This window comes from Pseudopodoces humilis, chromosome 28, assembly GCF_049639895.1.
Source record: "Pseudopodoces humilis isolate 2021_Gansu_Grassland_sample_001 chromosome 28, ASM4963989v1, whole genome shotgun sequence".
NCBI classification, from domain to species: domain Eukaryota; kingdom Metazoa; phylum Chordata; class Aves; order Passeriformes; family Paridae; genus Pseudopodoces; species Pseudopodoces humilis.
The window spans coordinates 570,701-592,415 of NC_142227.1; the positions used below are offsets into that span (position 1 = coordinate 570,701).

The 21,715-nt window shown below is 53.5% G+C and overlaps 2 protein-coding genes across 7 annotated transcripts in view; one reads left to right on the plus strand and one right to left on the minus strand.

The window, feature by feature from the left end:
- The window catches only part of UHRF1 (ubiquitin like with PHD and ring finger domains 1), a 28,108-nt gene that overhangs the window by 5,832 nt on the left and 561 nt on the right, over positions 1–21,715 (minus strand). For 2 of the 6 annotated variants that reach the window (XM_088067707.1, XM_088067706.1), the window contains 9 exons: positions 19,273–19,454; positions 11,561–11,643; positions 10,791–10,863; positions 6,027–6,189; positions 3,213–3,476; positions 2,278–2,450; positions 1,665–1,880; positions 860–966; positions 525–711 (listed from right to left, as the gene is read on the minus strand). In XM_088067707.1, the coding sequence (XP_087923833.1) occupies positions 525–711; positions 860–966; positions 1,665–1,880; positions 2,278–2,450; positions 3,213–3,476; positions 6,027–6,179 (1,100 nt within the window). In that variant the 5' untranslated portion in view covers positions 6,180–6,189; positions 10,791–10,863; positions 11,561–11,643; positions 19,273–19,454. Of the gene's footprint in view, positions 1–524; positions 712–859; positions 967–1,664; positions 1,881–2,277; positions 2,451–3,212; positions 3,477–6,026; positions 6,190–7,062; positions 7,143–10,790; positions 10,864–11,560; positions 11,644–19,272; positions 19,823–21,715 lie in introns of those variants that run through there. The other 4 variants (XM_088067705.1, XM_088067708.1, XM_088067710.1 and 1 more) reach the window with 4 other exon arrangements.
- LOC102109865 (uncharacterized) lies at positions 12,795–21,698 on the plus strand. The gene is made up of 8 exons (XM_088067711.1): positions 12,795–12,830; positions 16,525–16,601; positions 17,062–17,257; positions 17,829–17,911; positions 18,173–19,256; positions 19,681–19,880; positions 20,065–20,193; positions 20,269–21,698. Exons 2-8 carry the CDS (start codon positions 16,542–16,544, stop codon positions 20,827–20,829), a joined length of 2,313 nt encoding a protein of 770 aa, XP_087923837.1. The 5' UTR covers positions 12,795–12,830; positions 16,525–16,541; the 3' UTR covers positions 20,830–21,698.

A 21,715-nucleotide genomic window follows, 5' to 3' on the forward strand; every position in this document is an offset into this window, starting at 1 on the left:
AACCAGTGCATTTCACTAACTCTGTGTCTACTGAAAGAAGTATTTCACTATCCACACCTCTCACTGTACACATCTCATGTACAAACCAGCCTGACCTGCTGATGGTGGGGCCTGGGCCCTGCCTGCAGCCACTGCACAACTGAAGCCCCCCAGCATCAAGTTTTCATTTGGTCCTCTCTGAATCCCAGGCTGGTTTAGGTTGGAAGCTTAAAGCTCATCTTGTTCCACCCCCTGCCACGGCAGGAACACCTCCCACTATCCCAGGCTGCCCCAAGCCCTGGCCTTAGGCAGGTACACAAAAAAGGCATCTTAGATCCCAAAACTAGGAAAAGGAGTGTGCAGGCCACTGGCTTAAAACCTACTCTCATTAAGCTCAAGAAAAGCTAGGAAGTTTTACCAAGAAAAACCCCAGAAGACACACACCCCTGTACAGCCACTGAAAAGGGCAGCTTCGAGCCCCAGACCTAGTTCCTGCTCCTGAGTAGAGGCAATTGTGACACCCCACACGCCTCCCCAGAACCTACCAGTCCTCGTCATCTGGGATTCTGCTGAGGGGAGGCTTGAGGCAGTAGATGTGGAAGGCCATGTCACACTCGTCACACATGAGCTGCTTCTCTGGATCCTGCTTCCCCCCACAGATGTGACACGCACAGACCCTGCACGTCTTGTTTGGGTTGTCCTTACAGGCTTTACACACGGGTCCAATCTGTCCTGTGGGCAAACACAAAGCACACTCAGCCAATGCCAAGATCCACTGGAAACAGCCAAAGGAGGCACCACTAAACTCTCAAACCTCTGAGACAACTGGCAGGACGTCACAAGGTGAGACAGACAAGCCAGAACTCCCCATCAGACTCACGTTTTGGGGTACCAGCACTGATGGGAGAAGCAGAGCCTGGCTCTTCTATTTTATAGATTTCATCCACTAATATAATTGTGCAGTCATTCAAGGAATCACCAGCTTCCCTAGAAGTTGAGAAAAGAAATCCCAGTTCAGAAGTATCCCAGAGCTCGAGTTCACAGCTGTGCATGCATCAGACTGCTCAGGCATTGAAAATCAAATCATTTTATGCAATTAGAATAAACCTCCTCTTGTCTCAGGGAGAATCCAGGCACTTGTAGCATTTCAATTATCACAAGTGACTGTTCCCCCTGCCCCCAAATATATTTCAGACTAATGTGTCTCATATTTTATAGTTAAAAAGTCAAAATCACTCTGGTGAGAAGAAAAAGGATGAATATTCTTTTCTTCCTGAAGTTGAGTCTCCTTCAGGAGAGAACTGGCATCATTTTTCATCACTTTTATATAGTAAGAGAGTTCTTTCTACATCATCCTATCTCCACAACATATTACACTGCAGTTTTGTAAAGCCATTATGGATAATTAACACATAAAGAATAATTTGCCTCATGGTGAATATGGGGCTTTGCATCCTTTCAGCATTAAGTGAATCCATGGATCAGCGTTCCTTCGAGTGTCCAGTTCCTGAGTGGAAGGAAATCAGAACTGCAGAATGCTGAAGTTATTCACCCAAAAAGGACAGGCCACTTTCCATCTGTCCCCTGCACTACTGTGGCACCATTCTTTGCCGGCAGTCTCACTCAGACCTCAGAAAGCTGAAGCAGAGCAAGGGAATCCCATTTATTCCACGTGAGCAGCTTACCCAAGCAGTATCTTTGCATTGAGCTCCCTGGTCAGTTTTGTTTCCCTTTTCTGCAGGATCTCAGCATCGTACCAGAAGCCCCTCTCCTTGGGCTCATCGGGGTTGTAGTTGACCATCACCACCTGCCCCACCTCCAGCTGGTGCCACTTGAGGATGGTCCGAGCCCGAGCGCGCACATTAGCGGAGCTCATCTGCACCACACCGTTCTCTGGATAACTTCAAGGCAGGGACAGAACAAAAACCAGATTCAGCAGCAGTTCTGAGGAGTAACAGGTGTTCCACAGACAGGTTGATTTTGCTGCACAACACAAGAATACCATCAAGGATAAAATCTCCTCCCACACAGACGCAGCCAGAACCAACCTGTGTGGCTTTGCTACTGTTCCCTCCCTCTGACACTTGGCCACCAGCACTTCCTATAAATGCTGTTATCCATAAAAACATGATTCCAGACCCCTGGAATTCCAACTGCAAAACAACCTTACTTGCCAGGGCTCAATGACATAATTACTATGCCACTGCCCAGTTCTGTTTTAATTAATGCAATATCTGCAATAAAATGTCCTATCGCCATCACAAGCCAAACGACTTCATTGGCCAAAACAAAACTCACTCATCATATTTCACATGATAAATTACATCTTCTTCAGGGACAGCTGTGGGCTGGTCAGGATCTGTGCAGCTCTCAGCTGATTCACTGGTGGGTTTTTTCCTGGTTACATTCACAACCTGGGCTTCAAACCACGCTCCCATGTCCGTGTCCCGAGCATCCACCAAGTCATTGATCTGTGAAGAGCAAAGAGCACAGATCACCAAAAGGGATTTGCAAATTAGGCATTCATTTCCAATCCACTTGAAGATTTAACCATCTCAAGAACTGCACCATTATCAAGATATTTAAATGATCACCTTAAAAATTAAGATTTCCTCTGCTTTCCTGGTCCTGTCGTGCAGCCCTACAGTGTGCTTAGGTTGAATTTGTAAGGTTATAAATCCACTCTACACCAGACATGTAAACCCAGCCTTGTTAGTGAGCACAAACCATTCTTGGTTAGTCTGGAACAGCCTTTTAAAGCATCTTGCTCATAACCTGGCAAAGACATCGCTAGATCTGTAATAAAATCCATTGAAACAAAGAAGTAAAATGATTCTGAACAGCTGCTTGAGATTTTCTTTTGTTCATTCAAGAAAGTTCAGCTTTGACAAATGTAGTGACTCCAAGCAAAAATATTGGGAAAATTTGTAAAAAAAAAAAAAATCAAACCAGACACTGTGAATGCTTTGCTTTTTTTTAATTAATTAATGTATTGTAGTTTTAGTTCAAAGGACAAAATGAAAAAAAATGTAAGTATTTTGACCTACAGCATGTTGCATTGAATTGGTTTGTGGGTTGGTTGGTATTTTTGTCTTTGTTGTTGGAGGGTTTGAGAGAAGAAAGGAACTGCCCACACAATCGGGGTATGAAAGATTTTCAGCGATTCTCTGCTGCAGAGAACAATTCCCCTGGCAGGGCGCAGGTCCGAGGGCTCCCAGTGTGTGAGGACCCACCTTGTAGAGGCCGAAGCCGGGGTCGGTCCAGTGGGGCTGCTTTGCCGTGCTGGGCTGTCCCTCCAGCTCCAGGGCACCCTCCCCGTTGTGGGAGCTTTTGTCGGACTCGCTGGGGCCGGAGCCGCAGCCGGAGTCGCTGTCTGAGAGCTCCGAGTCCTTCTCCTTGCTCCCAGCAGGCAGCACGGCCGGGCTTTGTCTGACCAGCAGCTGAACGATATCGTTCAGCCCCACGCTGTAATCGAACAGGGAGTGACCATCTTCCATCTGCAGGGAAAGCACCAAACCGAGCTGGTCACGGCCTCCACCGGGCTGAGCCCGAGCACCCGCGGTGCCCAGAGCAGCCCTGCCCGCCAACACCCGCCACGTGGCTTTAGAGCCATCAGCAGCCATCTCTGGGCCCTTCTTCCCTCTATTCCCGCTATTCAAATGGTCTTTTTCCAGTCACCCCACAGCCCACAAGAGCAAGGCTTCCATGCTACCCTGGACTTACTCCCCAGCCTCGATGAGATCGGGAAAGGTTTGCAGGACATTCCCTGGAAACATCAATTAAACAACTACAGACGCCCCACATTCCCATCAGGATTCAAAGATAATTCCACATTACCTACAAACTCAAAGGGAAATGATTTCTTCCTCAATTCAGTCGCATCCCAAACGTTAATGCAGACTGTCTTTATATTTTGTGTGTGATCCTGATTATTGTTACACCATTTCCATTAATTGTAGCACTAATTAGAAGCCAGAGTTAATCATGCACTTTTCTCTCAGCAAACACACATTTTTTCCATTGAAAGTAAAATCAAAAAAGATTCAATTCAACTTGAAACTACCCAATCGCTCTTTAGCGTGGCCAGGCGTGTCCTAATTTCACACCCTCTCTAATTCTAAGAGTTTATTTGGCAAGTCTGGCGTGGCTTTAGTCAAATCAAAACCCTGCCCTGCAAAAAGAGAAGTGCAGAGGGAGAGAGAGATCCCTCAGTAACCTCTCAGGAGCTCTAAGGAGCACAACCCTTTTAGAGTTAATATGTGAGGCTGGAGCCCACAGAGCAGTCAGAAGTTCAGACAAGCTTCCCCACATATTTAAGGTCTGACTAAGAAATTTTACAGGAAATGATCATCCCCTTCCAGCTCAAACCACCAGAAAAAGCAATCCCTGGAGCTTTGTTCTCTATCAGGGGGAAGCAGAGCAAAACCACAAAAATTTACACTTCACAGGAATCACTATGATAATTCAATTCTGATTTATGGCACCAAATGGCTACGGAACAATCCCTGGAAATCTGACTGCACAGGAAGAGGTCTGAGCTTTTTGCTGGTTTAGAGATGAAAACTCCTCGAGATGCGTAAGGACACACCAGAAATCGGTTGTTTCTTCTTAGCCCAGACACGGTGTCACAAACACGGGGACAGCAGCAGAGGACACGAGTGACAACAGGTGCAGAGGGAAATGGCAGAGCACAGGAACAGGACAGGAAACCACAGGAGCTCAAGGCACAGCCAGAAAGAAGAGCCCGGGACTGACGACAAACCTCAAACAAAGGAGGCAGCTTTTCACTAACAGCTAATTTTCTAACCCCATTTATGAATGGTCACGAGTAAGAAATTGAACATTTGCAGGGATTCCAACAGCCAGAGAAAGGCCAGTGGGAACGAGGCCTGAGAGAGGCTGGATCACGCCAGGGAACCAAGGAACTGCAGGAGGAGGGATTCCCTTGGTAGGGCAAGGGCATCCTCACTCAGTCACCACTTCTGAAAATCCTCCTAACCCCGGCTGGCTGCACAGGCTGCGGGGTGAGGCTGACAGGTGCCACCTGCCCTGAACCAACGCTCTCTTATCACGTAATTTACAACACAAATGGGTCATTAAGGCACCCAAATCTACCCTAACCCTACAGAAAGGTGGGTTACACCCAGCAGCCTCACACCATCCTACAAGCCTCTTTTTATGCTACAACTGGTACCTGAGCTTAGACTGGGGCTAGTCCAGGTGTATTTCCATGTTCTACAGCCACACCTGCTAGTTACAGAGTACAGTTAGCTCAAGACTGCCTAAAACAGAAAGAAAAGCAGCTAGAAAAAACTGTCCATCCCCAGCCAACTCAGCATCCCGCTGCTTTTCCTGAAATTAATCCTGTGATCAGCCAAACACCAGATCAGGAGTTTCTCTAGCACAGAGCTTTAGCAGCATAGGATTAGGCACAATACAGCAATTGTATTTTAAAATGGTTTTGATTGACTTCAGTGCTAATTTAGTTACATTATTAACTCACAAGGAAGAAAACAGTTGTACAACAGCAATTGTAAACCTATTATTGAAAACATAATATAGCACTGAGCCACTCAAGTGTTCTGTACCTAGTGAGAATTTGATACCAGAGCTGAAAAACCTCAAAATAATGAGTTGCTTTTCCCAATTTACAAAGAAAAATGAGATCTCTACAGCTTTCAGAGCAGCGGAAGTTGCAAGGCTCAAAAGCATTAAGCACTTTAAAGACAATAAAATCACTAGTAATATTCAGACACTTCATAAAGGCAATGTCAAGGCAGAAGAGTAGCACATTAGGTGGAAAATAGTAAGAAAAGTAAGAATAAAGGCTGTGCTGCAGCTGGCTCCTCTCCTTGCCAGGGCACGGAAGGAGCAGCGCGGGAGGGAGCCGGGGTCACTAGATGGCAGCAAAACCCCTCACTTCCACGCTATTAAAAATAAATAAATTAAAACACCCGTCCTCAGCTGGAGGGGAGGACGGGGCAGGGAGCGGTGTCCGAGCACCGCGCTGCTGCCGCTCCGAGGCTGTCAGCCCGCCGGGCCGGTACCTGCTTGCCGCGGTAGAACAGCCGCTGCCGGTGGGGCTCCACGCCGAACACCTCGTGTATCCGCAGACGCAGCCCCTCCACCTTGGTGAGCTTGGAGAGCGAGTCCACGCGGTGCGTCTGGCTGCCGTCCATGGTGCGCACCTGGATCCACATGGCGGCGGCGCTGCCCCGGGAATGGGACCGCGCTCAGGCGGCGGCACCGGCGGGGCGGGCCCGGCCCCCGCCCCGCCCTCACGCGCCCGCCGCACGCCATTGGCCGGCGGCCCGGGCGGCTCGGCCGCTGATTGGCTGCGTGTGGCTGGCCCCGCCCCCCACGCGGGAGCCTAACGGCTCCGCTCGAGCCGACCGTATCTCCCGCCACAATTGAAACCCGCCCGCCGCGCCCACGCGCCAAGTCTCGCGCGATCATGCAAATGACGGAAGGGATAAAGGAGGTGGAAGCGCGTGGTCTTAAAGGGGCCGCCACCGGCGCCCGCGGCACGGCGGGCACAGCGCGGGCCGCGGTCCCTGGACCGTACACGCACCCCGGGACAGGAGGGGAATCGCGGGATGTCAGTGACCCCTGCCGCTCCCGGACCCGCCCCAGCCCGGCCGCGTCATCCCCGCGCACCCCGCGGGGCGATGCCACTCCCCAGGCCCGTAGGGCACCGGTGCCGCCGGCACCGCCCCTGACGGGCACACCCCCTCCCGTGGGCCCGTTCGGGGGCGGGGGTCGGTCCCGCTGTCGCGGCCCCGAGCGCGTCCCCTCCGGGGCACCCGAACCAGCTGTCACCGCCCGGGCACGGCGGAGCGCTCCCGCTGCTTCCCGCCCCGGCACGGGCACGGCGGCGAACCCCCTGCGCCCCTCGCTGTCCTGCCGCTCCCGGGGTCCCCGGCCAGCGGCGGGATCGCGATGGGGCGGCGGTGCCGGGACCGGGGGTCCCGGCGGACTCACCGGGCTGCGGGACCGGGGGTCCCGGCGGACTCACCGGGCTGCGGGACCGGGGGCCCCGGCGGACCCACCGGGCTGCGGGCCCGGGGGTCCCGGCGGCCTCACCGGGCGGCGGGACCGGGGGCCCCGGCGGTCTCACCGGGCTGCGGGGCTGGAGCCGGTGCCGCGCGCGCTCTCCGCGGGCTTTGGAGTTTGGCGCGGAAAAGCCCCGTGCGCGCCCCACGCGCGCCCATTGGCCGCCGCTGGCGGGAACGCGCGGCCGGGGCGGGGCCGCCGCCGCCTCCCGGGACCGGGGGGGACCCCCGGGGGGGAAACGGGACCGGGAAAACACTCCGGGGGCGACTTCGGGCATCCCCCGCCAACGGCCCGGCCCGGTGCCCCCGCTCCGCTGCGATGGTGGGGGTGAAATCCCCCAATTCCCCAAGGGCTCTATCACCCCCGGGGCCGTGGGCACGGTTATTGTCCTAAACGGTACCGGTTATTGTCCTAAAACCCGGGCCCCGGAGAGCCCCAGCGGGAGAGGAGACTCCAATGACCCCCCTATGACAGCCACCCTTCCCCGAGGGGTCCTGTGCCCCCGGGGGGCTCCAGGCCCTGCCCTGATGCGAATAATCCGAATAATCCAAACGATGTGAATAAACTGAATAATTCGAATAACTGAATTTGAATAAACAGAACAATCCAAATGAACCAAATAATCCGCAAAAGGGCTCTAACGCCCCAGGCCGTTAGCTCCAGGGGGGCTTGTGGCATTTGTGCAGGGCCCCACTGGTGACAACGTGGCCTGGTGACACGGCGGGGCCGTGGCGCGGCACCGTGAGCCAACAGAAAGGGCTGCTGCGGCAGGGTGTTTATCCCCAAAACCACTGATGCTATGAGGAAATTAAAAATTATAATATTTTCTTAAAACAACCATTGGATGGGGGAAAGTGCTGCCAAGAGGCCCCTGAGAGAAGCGTGCTGGAAGAGAAGGGTGAAAGGCTGAGCATTGGTGTTTGTGGGGGAGAGAGGATGGCGGCGGCTTGGCCGGAACAGCCGCACTGAGGACAAAGGAACACGAGGCGCGGGAGGCCCCGGCAAACCCCATTTCCCGTGTTCCCCTCCCCGCTCCCACGGCCTCCCCTCGGCACCAGAACACAGAAAGCAGCGGGATGTGGTCGCTCCCGCCCCGGGTTTGCCGGCTGACATGGAGAACACGCCGGGCTGCGCCTCCGCCGCGTCCCGCTGCCTTCCTGGAGCCGCCATGGACGGATGGACAAGGCGCCGGCCCAGGGCTGGCAGCCACGGCCTGGATGGGCTCGGTGCCGGGGCTGGGGGGATCGGGACACTCAGGACACGTCTCTGGCCCACGGCCTGCAGCGGCCAGGCTCCACGTCCTCACAGGGCCCAAGGCTCTGCCTCAACACAAAGTCATTTCTTGCCCTTGCAGATGTACCGGAGGATTAACCTGAAGCCAACACAGCATTTCCTGCGGCCCGAGAGGGCTCTCGGATATTGGGAAGGAATTCCTCCCTGTCAGAGCTGCCCAACACAGTTGTTCACCACCCCTGACCCAGCTTGTCGCACAGCAGTGACAGACAGGTCCCAACCCCCAGGCAGGATGCTCTGTGGAACGGAATATCCCTCTGGCCAGTCCAGATCAGCTCTCCTGGCCATGCTCCCACCCAGCTCCTTGTGCCTCTGCTCCCTGGCAGAGAAATGTCCTTCACTTGGAGTACGCACAACTCAGCCACAGCTACAAGATGGGTTGTTACCAACATTATTCCCATGCTAAATCCAAAACACAGCACTGGACCAGCTACTGGGAATTAACTCTATCCCAGCCAAAACCAGGACACAGGCACTGGCATTTATGCTTTTATGTACATAAATACATATTCCTGGCATAGCTGTTCCCAAGGACAGGTGATGAGTCAGGCCTGTCACACGCAGCACAGCGAGAAACCTGCCCCCAGGTGAGGCAGTGGGGCTGCAGTGCAGGGCTGTTCCAGCCCCACGTGCTCTGGGATGATGCGGAGTCAGGCTGCACCCAGGAACTCTCCAGGTTCCATGTTCCCTCTGTCCATGCAAAGCTCTGTGTGACGGAAGCTGAGCAAGCAGCAGTTCACAGGGGTAAAGCTGGCCAAAGCTGGGGAGTGCAAAGGAGGCCTGTGGCTCTGGGGAAGAAGGACCTGGGGTCTCTGCCACAGGTGGGGATGGAGGGGACACTTTTAGCAGGCCCAGGTGACATCCCCTCTCCCAACTACCAAAAACAACCAGCATTACACTACCCCAGCTCACCTCTACCTCAGGCAAGACAGCAGCAGAGGGAGGAGCAGCAGGCATGTAGGAAACCATCCTGCAGCCTGAAAAAGCAGCAGAAAGGTGAACTGGAATATTGGGAGAGCAGCCAGGAAACATCAGGCTGTTCCCTGCTGTGAGGGCAAAGTGGCTGGGAGCAGGAATCTGCCACCCACCTGTCCTGGGAGCCCAGGGGAGCTGCTGGAAGGGGAGCAGGGTCTGGGGGAGCAGAGCAGGCACAGGAGACAGGAGGGTCCTGCTGGGGTGATGAGCGGGAGGGCAGCAGAGACCTGCAGCATGTCCTGACCCAGGAGAGTGCTCTGAAGGCCTGGGGGGACCAGGAAGGTTGGTGGGCTTTGCACAGCAGTGAATGACAGTGACCCAAAGCTGTCCCCTCCATGGGCTCTGCAGAGCTGCCCAGACAGCTCTGGAATCCCAAGGGTTTGCTTCGCTTACCTGAGGAACAGAACCAAAGCTCCTCATGGCCCAGCCCTGAATCATCGCTATCATCACTTCTCGTGCCTGTGCCTGCCCCAGGGAGGGTGACCATGGGGAAGGTGACACGGGGAAGGTGACACAGGGAAGGTGACCATGGCACGGTGGCAGGTACCATGGCATGGAGTCAGTGCCCTGGGAGAGCAGCAAGAACATTTCCTCTGCAGCAGATGAACACTTGCAGTGGGAACTCCAGTGTCACATGGGCCCCAAAGGGACAATGCTGAGCTGTGACACACCACAGAGAGGGCAAGGAATGGCTCCCAACGCAGGAGCCCAACCCTCCAAATCCCACACACACCTGTGGGTTTTGCACTCAACAGAAAGCCCACAGGTTCTTCGAGAGAAGCTCGAGGCTGAGGCCCCAGGCAAAGGCAGCTGAAGGACAGCAGTGCAGCAGCAGTGCAGGGCTGAGGGACAGCTGAAGGACAGCAGTGCAGCAGCAGTGCAGGGCTGAGGGACAGGGGATCCTGGCTCCCACAGGTGCAGCAGCTGGGGTTCACACCTGAGGGTCCTGCCCGGGGTCTGGATGCTGCAGCTTTGCTCAGGGCTGCACAGAGCTCCAACCAGCACAGCTCCTCTCCCTTCCCCAAACGCGTTTCTCCACTTCCTCCCACGCCCTTCCCACGCCCACCAAACCTCTTAGGGACGATTTTATCTCTGATTTAATTCTGTCTTTCATACAGCACCGAGAGTCACAGAAATGATTGTGCAAACCTTTGCTCTGACACTGCAATCCCCCAAATCTAGTGTCCTGGCCCTGCAGGCAGTTCTGCCACCCAGCAGGAAATCCCAGCATTGATATTTTACCCAAATATCAAAGCCACACATCAGATATTAAAAACTGCCTGGTTAATTTTAATTACTGGTTATCACTTCTCACATTCCCCTGTGCCCCACTACAGCCACATGAAGGTGCATCGTGCAGACAGTGCTGTTTCACTCAGGGGATGAAACAGAACCTGTCCCATGAGACTTTCACCATCCCCACCACAACTGACCCACTGGGGCACTTCACACCCATGAACCACCTGGCAGCTGGATCACTGACACGTTACCTGAGGATGCAGCACTGGCTGTGTCAGGCTGACACTCCGAAATACACAGGACTCATTTCTTAATTCCCTGTTCCTGTAAAAAAACCCTTCATTTCATCAACTCTTCCACAGGACAGACAAGAATAACTTTTATTTCCCTTACAAACATCACAATTGTTAAAAGCCACTGGTTTGCTTCAGTTTTAGTACAAGATACCAAACACCTCAGAACTGCATCGAAAACTTAAACCCAGACCATTCTGGGATCCTGTGACTCCATGACAGGCTCCCAGGTGATGACGGAATATGGAGTTTGTGTCCCACAGACAAATGCACAAGGACTGTTCCCAGCAGTGCAGGTGATCAAACCAGAGGCAAAAGCCACAATTTGTAGCTGGAGAGGCTCAGAGTGGACGTTGGGAACTGCTTCTCCATTAATGCAATATGCATTAACATACACCAATGGGTCCAACAGCCAGAGAGGCTGAGTGAGGTCTCCATCCCTGGGAGGTTTCCAGACTCAGCCAGACCCCAGCTCTCCAGAGGCTTTTCCAGCCAACACTCCCAGCTAAGTCAGCCTCAGGATGAGGATTCCTTCCAACCCCAGAGCTGAGGAATGACAATTGTTTACATTTTTGTCAGCTTAACAGCACATTTTTCAAAAACTATTGGCACCCCCCCCAACCTGAATGGCAACACAGAAACAGAGCCAAGGTCTCCTGCATCCAGTGGCCCAAAACAAGATGACTCAGTCATTGTAATAGCGTTAGAAGACTTCAGATAATTTTTACCTGTGCCTCAGTTTCCTCCCCCGCTGATCTTGGAAACAGACAACAGGAAGCTTAATTGATGTTTTCAAACCAGTTTTTGAGAGCTGAAGATGAAAAGGCACAAATGGAAAAGAATTAACTGGAGTTTTCAGTATTTGTTACAGCTGTTAAAAAGCTCTGAGCTCCCTGAAGTCCTGCACTGCTGGGCCCTCTGCAAGGATGAAAACACAAACCAACTCCTCCCCTGAAAATCCCAGCAGAGAGGCAGAAGGTTTCATCATCAGGTGTCTGCTGGGGCCAGGCACGGGCTGGGGTGGGAGAGCCCATCAGACTCCCCAGTCAGGGGAGCTTTGCCAAGAGAACATCAGGATGATGACGATGGGTCACACCACAAACGCTTCCCTGGGACTTGCTGACAACATCTGCAAGGAGCAGCCCAAGGGCTGGGGGACAAACGGGGGCTCAGCTCCTGTCCCAGCACCCTGCTCCCAAGCAGCTCCAGTGCCTGATGTCCATGAGCAGCTCTTTGCAGGAACAGCTCCCAGGCATGGGGGGACTGTTGGGGTGTCTGTGCAGGGCCAGGGGCTGGACCACCAATAACCCCTGAGGGTCCCTCCCAGCCCAGGGTGTTCCACTGTTCCATCACCCCCAGGCCAAAGCACCGGGGGATGGACACCCTGGATGGATCCGTGTCTCCTGGGAGGACAAAGAGCAGCTCTGAGCACCTGCAATGGCCCCGAGGGGCCCCCACTCCTCACCTGCAGCCCCTCACCTGCAGCCCCTCACCTGCAGCCCCCAGCCCCTCACCTGCAGCCCCTCACCTGCAGCCCCCCAGCCCCCCACCTGCAGCCCCCAGCCCCTCACCTGCAGCCCCCCACCTGCAGCCCCTCACCTGCAGCCCCTCACCTGCAGCCCCTCACCTGCAGCCCCCCACCTGCAGCCCCTCACCTGCAGCCCCCAGCCCCTCACCTGCAGCCCCTCACCTGCAGTCCCTCACCTGCAGCCCCCCACCTGCAGCCCCTCACCTGCAGCCCCCAGCCCCTCACCTGCAGCCCCTCACCTGCAGCCCCTCACCTGCAGCCCCCCACCTGCAGCCCCTCACCTGCAGCCCCCAGCCCCTCACCTGCAGTCCCTCACCTGCAGCCCCTCACCTGCAGCCCCCAGCCCCTCACCTGCAGCCCCCAGCCCCTCACCTGCAGCCCCGCCCCACTGCCAATCACCCCGCGGGGTATTTAACTGGGGCGCCGCCCCGCACTCCCAGTCTCACCAGTGCCGGCCGCGGAGGAGGCAGGTAAGGCTGGGCTGGGCAAGGTGTGGGAGCTGGGGGGGTCTGTGGCTTGTCCGGGGGCTTGGGGTGACTCCCCTGGCTGGGGGTCCCTCCTGTGGGAGCTGGCTGTGCCGTGGGACCTTTCCAGCCCTCTGGAGTGCAGGAGATGGAAGCTGAGAGGCTTGGGGGTTGGAACCAGGTAATCTTTAAGGTCCCTTCCAACCCAATCCATGGTGGGATTCAAACCCTTCTCTAAAGGCTCCTTCCCAGCTTTGAGATGGCTCCTTGGTAATTCCATGGATCTCTGACCCGTCATTGAGCAGTTTGGGATTTAAAATCTCCTTTCTGCTTCTTGTCTGCTGAGGATCCTGGCTGGAGGATCCACAGGAGGTGACTCCCACCAGTCACCTTCACCTGCCCGGCCCAGCGTGGTGTTTGGGGACGGTGGGGACAAGATGGATCCTGCAGGGCAGGGGGACAGCCCGGGGCCAGGTGGGGCAGGGGACCAGCCGGGCATTCCCTTCCTGTGACAGCGCTGCCAGCCCTGCCCGGGTTATTTCTCATCATCCTTTGGTGGAGGCACGAGAAGTGAGTGTGACAAGAGAGCTCTTGCTCGGGAGCACCTTGTCCCTGCAGGGCTCTGCCAGCTCCCAGAGGGAGCTCTGGCAAACTGCATTAGTATTTCTCAAGACTAACAAGGCTTTAAGTGTGGTCATGACTACCCTGAGCTGTGCATGGCTGGGAAGGATTTCAGTTTCTGAAGCTGGTTCTGCTGAAAATTCCGGATGGAAATGTGCTGAGCTGCTTGCTCTGCAAGTCACAGCTTCCAGGTGAAACCAAGAGCTCTGTCCTCGTGGAAAGATTGAGAACTACTGAGAAGCTGTTTTAGTTAAAACCTCCTTTCCTAAAACATCTCTTTTCAAGCAGTTACTGACCCAGTGGTGGCCACTGGTTGTGGTGTTTAACTTCTGCTGGAGGTGGGTGGGAGCCCTGCATCCATCAGCAAGGGTGGCTTTGATCTTTGAGGTTTCCTAGTGCTGCTGGTTAATCCAGAAAGGTGAGATGGGCACCTCTGCCAGCCCTCCTGAAACTACTGTCCTCAGGTCAAAGCTGGCAATCATTTGATCTTCCTCCTAAAACTAATTCTGTCCTCAGGGCATCTGCAGCCCATTCCTTACAGGCATCCCATGACCCAGTTCAGCATTTTTGGGAACTGGGTATCAGTGGCAAATCTCGAAAAGAATGCAAATGGGTCCTTTAACCACAATTGGATTCCCCTGCCCTGATTAGCCCTCCCTGCTCACATCTAAAGCACTAAACTTAGCTTTGTTTTCCTCGATGGTCATTAAGGAATTGCCAGTTAAGCCTCTGAACCAGCCATGCTGGCTGTGGCTCTGTCTGTCTCCCAGGGTAAAACCCCTTGGAAGAGAGAGAAGCTTCCTGAACATGAAGATCCTCCAGGACCACACACCAGCAGCCTGTTCTCATGGAGCTGAGCTGCTCCCCGCAGGGAAACCTTCCAGCCAAGGGCAGTAAAGAACTTGATCCCAGCACCAGTGACAGAACCAGGGGAGTTCCTGGCTCTTCTGCCAGGCCAGTGAGGGATGAGGCAGGGAACAGGGAGCAGCTGGGTGGGTCTGGTGCCACTGTCCTGCTGTTTGGTGCCAGCCTTTGCTCTTTCACTGGCTGGCAATGACCAGGAGTTCAGCTCCTGATCCCAGAAAATCTCTTGACCTTGATGCTAGAAAAGAGCACTGAAGTTTCATTGTTCTGAAACCATCTGTCTCAAGAGCTTTCTCCAGCAGTGACCTAATATTTCACATTTAGCAATGGTGTGGAATCATTTGATCATCACTTTCATACAACAAACCACAACCAAAACAAAGTGGTGCTGTTTCTGTTCCTCTTCCCACTGGGATTTCCACTCCCAACCATCCTGGCTTGGCTGTGGCTTCTCCAAAGGATTCAGAACCACCTGACCCAGAGCTGCCAAGCACTGGGCTTTCCTGCAATCTCTGAAGTAAAGCAAGGGCTGCTCAGCACTTCTGCAAGGGAAAGAGAAAATAAAACCACGCTGTGGAGATTTGCCCACACTACAAATCTGGGCATTGCAAAACATGGATTTCTCCTACACAGCGGAGAACAAACCTTGTTCCAACATGAGTGTGCTGAAGGATGGTCCCTGGCAGGCCCCAGCCATAATTAACATGGGATCCCTGTACTTCAGAGGCTGATCTAACCTTACACCAGTTTTTAAATCAGCCTAGGAGTTACTCCTGGATTATTCTAACATGAATCCTCCTCTGTTCCTTTTGCTGCAGTGTCTCAGTGCTGGCCCTGACACCAAGGCCAACAGTGTCAAACTCCACAGTTTGAGCTTTTTCCACCTGTCCAGGAGTAAAATAGCTGAGCAAAAGGGGTTGTTTGTGATTGTGTTGAAAGAGCTGTGCTTTGCCCCTAAGTCAGCCCTGCTTGGCTCCAAAGAAAAGACAGACCTGCCCTGAGGGAGAGGGACAGCACTGACAGCAAACCTCGTGGACTTTGGGACTTGGATTTTATATTCAGCCTTGCTTTGTTTGGAGCAGTTTTTACAACTCCTCCCAGCCTGGTGAGGATCCCTTGGTGTTTTTGCTGTGCAGATAAACTGGGGAGGGCTCCCAGATGAGCTCCCAGGAGAGACTGGAGGTGACAACCTGTGTGACAGCTTTTGCTATAGGCATGTGGCACTCAGCATCCCTGCCCTGCTCAAATCTCACTGAATTCTGACTAATTCAGTGGTTAAGGCAGCAATATTTGGTGTTTTGCCAAGTCACCTCCTGAGATGTCCCTGGCCAGTGTCAGAGCCCAGTCCAGGGCTCACAAATGCTGGTTTCACTACTCTCCATCTCTCTGTTCGTGTTTCTCACCAAAATAAAAACCTTGCACAAAGCAAAGGACACAACAAACAATACAATGGGCTCCACCACAACTCAAGATGGTGAGTTCTTTCAGGAAGACTCTGCCAGTGAGCTTGGAGCAGTTTGGGAAGAATCTTGGTTTGAGTTTTTTCCACTGGAAAATGTCATAGCAAATCTAAGAACAGGAATTGACTGGCAAAGGAGAGAAAAGCAGACTCTGTCCTGAAGAACAAATGTGCTGAAATCCCTGCTGTGCCTAAGGCTCAGAGTAATCCTGGGTTTATCAGCAATACAGGAGTGTCCGGATGCCACAGGAGATCTGTGCTGGGGAACCAATACCCATTTGGATTATTGCAACAGTGTACACTTCTTCAGTCCCATTATGTCATGAGAATGTCTCTGAGCCCTGGTGCCACAGGAAATGAGATTTCCTGCCTTGCTGCCCAGTAGGACGGGAAGACAAGTCTCCAGGTAGCCATGGAATGCTGCAGCTGGGAAACATGGCTCATCCTCCAGTGAAAACTCCACAGGATTTTTCATGTCCTTCACAAACTGGTTATATTGTTATATTTTCTCTCCCCTCTCCAGCTGAGGAGGGGGTGATGGAGTGGTTTTGGTGTGCAGCCAGGGTCATCCCATCCCACAGAGAAAACACAAGACAGATAAAACAGTTCTCACCCATTTCTAACCTGAACCTTCCTGGGAGCAGCTGAATGTCAGATCCCAGCTTTGTTGCCCTCTGCTTTTCCCCTGTTTTGGCAGGATTTTATTTCTTTGGAGGCAATGAAGTTGTGCTCATGATATTCTTGTTTTCCTTCCAGCTGCAGCTGAAGTCAGTATGGCCTCAGGAAAGACCCCAACCCCAGAGCTGCTGAAGGCTGAGGAGCAGCAGAGTGTGGTAGGTGCCAGGGCACACACAGCAGTTAAATCACCCACTGACATGGTGCTGGTGAACCTCTGCCAGCACCCCAAAGCCAGGCTGGGGGGACAGGAAGAGCCCTATGAAGCTGTGGCCAAATCAAAACCCCCTCAGTTCAGAAGGTAATTGTTTTGCTCAGGAGACAACTTCAGGGCTGTGAAGTGAAGCAAGTAGTTCTGAAACAGGAGCAATTACAGGTCCTACTTCCACATCTGGTTTGGTGCTGAAACCAGTGTGACTCAGAATTCATGAGCACAAAGTTCAGACTTCTTAACCCCGGCTTGTTCACTTGGTGGAGGCCTTTGGATGAGTCTCCTCAGCCCTGAGTTGAAGAGGGATGGGGAGATGGATTTGCTGGGACCTTTCTGGACAGACACACGGCTGTGTTCACCCACCAGCTCAGGCTGGGCTCTAATGTCACCATTTCTCTTGGGTTTAGAGCGCTGTCAATCGAGTCACCAGCCTGCCCTTGCTCAGTTCTGCCTTCAACCTGGTCTCCTCTGCCTACAACCAGACCAAGGAGTCCCACCCCTGCCTCAGTGGCGTCTGCAGCGTGGCTGAGACCGTGGCTGCCGTGGCTGTGGGCAGCGTGGTCGGAGGGGCACAGCCCATCCTGAGCCAGCTCGAGCCACAGAGTAAGTGCAGGGCTGGGGGGACCCTTGGACAGAGGGAGGGGAGGTTCATGTGCCTAGAGGGGGATCCCACCCCCAGCAGCACCTTCTCCTCCATCCCTGAGCCTCCACTCAGCAGCTCCCCGACACTGAACTGCCCTGGAATGAAACTGTGTCCAGGAGAACCAAAGTTTAATTTCTCTCTGTTACCAAGTAGTAACTCCCTGCTTGCTCTCTCTCACTCCAAGTTCTGACCGTCCCAAGTGGGAGCTGTGTCAGTCTGGGATAGGGCTCAGTCTGCCTTATCCCAACACTTTTTGACCCTTTAAACCCAATTCCCCACCCACCAAGGGTAGCTGCTACACTGCAATTGGATCAAAGTCTAGTTAGAAAGCTGGGAAGGCAAAATGGAGACTACTTGAACCTGCCAAATTTTAGTGTTTGTTCACTTTTATCAAGACATCCCACCCCAGAATGATGATTTATTTGAGGAGGGCTTGTTTTCATGAGTGTATGCTGAACTGGCTATTGTAGGGTGAAAAAACCCATTCCCAAATGTAAGAATAAACTGGTTTATTCCTGTTGTCTCTTCCAGTTGCCCTTGTGAATGAATATGCCTGTAAAGGTCTGGATCAGCTGGAGGAGAACTTGCCCTTCCTGCAGCAGCCAGCAGACAAGGTAAGGAAAGGCTTTTCCTGGTTATAAGTACACAGGAATATGGGGAAATGAATAAAGCTCAGCAGCAGGGAAAGCTACAGAGGTGCCCTCAGCATGCAGGAGGGAACACTGACCATGTCCATGTCAGTTCGGGTGTGCTCACCTCCCCAGCCCTCCCACAGACTGCAGGCACAGCTAACCCGACGGGAAAAGCTTTTTCAGGGAGGGAAAACACATTCTGGAACAACAACAAAAATATCTCTCTGCCTCTCCCTGGTGCAGGTAATCTCAGACACCAAGCAGCTGGTGTCCACCAAGGTGACATCTGCTATGGACGCTGCCTGCGAGGCCAAGGAAGCGGTGGCTGATAAAGTCACTGAAGCTGTGGACCTCACTAGAAGTGTTGTTGGGGACAGTGTCAAGCTGACCAGGTCTGTGGTCACCTCCACTGTCAGCAGCGCTGTGGAGGCTGCTCAGGGGGCCAAGGAGCTGGTGACCAGCAAGGTGACAGAGGCTGTGGATGTCACCAAGCACATGGTGGAGGACAGCGTTGACAGGACCAAGTTTGCAGTTGCCTCTACGATTGTCAATGCTGTAGAGGCTGCTCAAGGGGCCAAGGAGCTGGTGACCAACAAGGTGACAGAGACTGTGGACCTCAGTAAGCACCTCATGGAGGACAGCGTTGACAGGACCAAGTCTGCTGTTGCTTCCACCATCACTGCAGCTGTGGGGGCTGCACAGGGGGCCAAGGACCTGGTGGCCAACAAGGTGACCGATGCTGTGGACAAGGTCACCAAAGCTGTGGATGTCACCAAGCACATGGTGGAGGACAGTGTTGACCTGACCAAGTCTGCAGTTACTTCCACGATTGTCAGCGCTGTGGAGGCTGCCCAGGGTGCCAAAGAGCTGGTGACCAACAAGGTGACAGAGGCTGTGGATGTCACCAAGCACATGGTGGAGGACAGCGTTGACAGGACCAAGTCTGCTGTTGCTTCCACCATCACTGCAGCTGTGGGGGCTGCCCAGGGGGCCAAGGACCTGGTGGCCAACAAGGTGACTGAAGCAGTGGACCTGACCAAAGGGGCTGTTCAAGACAGCGTTGAGAAGACCAGATCTGTGGTCACCTCTACGGTCAGTACAGCTCTGGACGCTGCCTATGGCACCATCACCAGCAAGATCAACACAGCCCTGGAGCAGGGCAGGGAGGCTCTCCAGGGGGGTGTGGAGATGACCAACTCAGTGGTGACCAGCAGCATAAGCAAAGCCAAGGCAGTGAGCCAGGCAGTGGCTGGAGGTGTGGAATCTGTCCTGGGAATGTCAGAAGATCTGGTGGATCATTACCTCCCGATGACTGAGGAGGAACTAGGTAAGAAAACACTTACCCGGCGCTTGTAGACACAAGTCCTTTCCCACTTGAGTAGAGAGCACCTGACACAGCAAGACTCAGCTTCTGAAGCAGACAGGTAGCTCTGAATTTATCACCAAGTTGCCAGCTGTCAACACCAAATTGCCATATGGTATGGACAGAGTTCAAGCATTTGCTGGCTGGTCCTTGCCCATCAGCCTGAAAGTAAATAAATAACCACGTGGGTTCACGCTTCAAGCCCTCCAAGTCTGCTTACCTGAAGATTGAGCAGGGACTAACCTGCCTTTAACACATGAATGACTACAAATCTCCTGCTCCAACAGCAAGCTTCAGCCTTTGTGTTTTCCAATGGGTGACTCAACCTCTTCCACCCCTCTGAGCTGGCAGTGGAGCCCAGCTGCAGCTCTGTTCTTGTTTCCTCCAGGTAAACTGGCCACCACGGTGCAGGGGTTTGGCATGGCCTCCGTGGAGGAGCAGAAGAGGCAGCGGAGTTACTTTGTGCGCCTGGGCTCGCTGTCGGGCAGGCTCCGGCACCGAGCCTACCAGCTCTCCCTGGCCAAGCTGCAGGGCTTCAGGCACCGCACCCAGGACACCCTCTCACGGCTGCAGCTGGCAATAAAACTGGTACCAACACGCTTTGCCCTTCTTCCTCCTGTCTGTAGCCCTTCCTGCCCTGCTCTCCAGCTGGAAGCTCTTCCTCCGTCCTGCACCAGCTCAGTGTCACCTTGGATCCTTCCCTGGCAGGGAAGCACTCGTGCCTCTCTGTGTGTGCTCACAGTACAACCTTTCCTCTCATTTTTCCCATCAGATTCAATCTGTGAAACAGGAGGTTGGCCAGAAGCTGCTGGAGGGACAGGAGAAGCTCCACCAGCTGTGGGTGGACTGGAGCCTGACCCAGCCCAAAGGACACCAAGTCAGAACTGCCTGCCAGCCAGAGGTATCCCCGGAAGGTGCAGAGCAGCCCCGCTCTGGGCGCTCCCCGGGCTGTAACTGAGCTGTTCTCTCCCGGCAGGTGGAGCCGCGCACTCTGGCCATGCTGCGCATCATCACCCAGCAGCTCCAGCCCAACTACGAGAGCCTCAGGCTCAGCATCCACGGCCTCCCCAGCAGCATCCAGGAAGCTGTGTCTCAGGCCACTCGACACATCCACAAGCTCCACAGCTCTTTTTCCAGGGCCGTGTCCTTCCAGGACCTCTCCAGAGCCACCCTGGCCCGGAGCCAGGACCGTGTGGCAGAGGCCCGGAGGTCCCTCGATGTCCTCCTGGACTATGTCACTCACAACACCCCTCTGAACTGGATTGTGGGGCCCTTCAGGGCCGTGGCTAAAGTGGCACAGGACAGCAGAAAGCACAAGAAGAAAGAGATGAGGAGTGATAGAAAATTACCCAGGCTGGAAAAGGCTCCACTATCACAGGAGGTGACAAAGGCACCTGAAGAGCCAAAGGGAACCAACAGGCTCTCAGAAAAATGGTATGAAGTGCTAGAAAAGCTGGAGGAGAAGGCTGGGAAGGACACAGATGTGGCCCTGGCTGCCAAGGAGATAAAAACCACTGCACCAGAGGAAGATCTCTGATAAACCCCAGCTCTTCTGGCCAAGGCTACTTGGCTAGAACAGCACTGGATCTTCTAATTGTGTGCCCACTTGTGCCACAAGTGCCTCTGCTCTGATTTTAGAGTCAGATGTAGTTGTAAGGAGATTTGATAGCCAAGGTGGGGAGATTCTGAATCTTGATTTACTGTTTTTTAATCCAACTGCTGTGCTGAAAGGGGAGATTGAACCTGCACTTCAGCTTTTTAACTCAGCCCAGCTGTAGCTGTGAGTGGCTAAATCTTGCTGAGACAAACTGTGGGAGAGACATGATCTCAACTTATTTTTAATGCTGAATTTGTTTTTAATTCACCCAAGCTGTGGAACTCTTGAGAAGATGCTCTGCTTGACCTTTGATACCATCTCCCACCTTCTCCACTTTTAAAGGTACAACTTCCTTTGTGCCTGTTGTGCTTCCGGGGAGGCTCGGCCCTGCAGCACATCTGGCACAGCTGTGGGCAAGGAGTTCCTTCTCAAGAAGAGACTTCCCTTCATGGATCAGCCAAACACTTTCTCTTTCATGGAGAAGCACTCAGCAGCATGGGGTTTTCTTTAATCACCTTTCCTAGTTCTGTGAATGACTTCAAGGATTATCTGTGAGTAACTCCATGTGTGAAACACTTCACAGCCATTAAATGAGGCAGCTTTTCCCAGGAGTTACTCTGCCATGGGATTAGGATATTCTGCTATTGAAATAGGGGGGGATTTTAATCCAGGTGATGGTTCTTTCCTAGAAAACACTACTTTGTAATAATTTCTAATTTAGCTTATTTTGGTAACTGTTCCTGGCATTGTCCCTGTGCCAGGGCTGGTGAGCAGACACTGGAATAAAGCATGACCTGCATTCAAAGCCACGTTGGGTTTGTGTGTA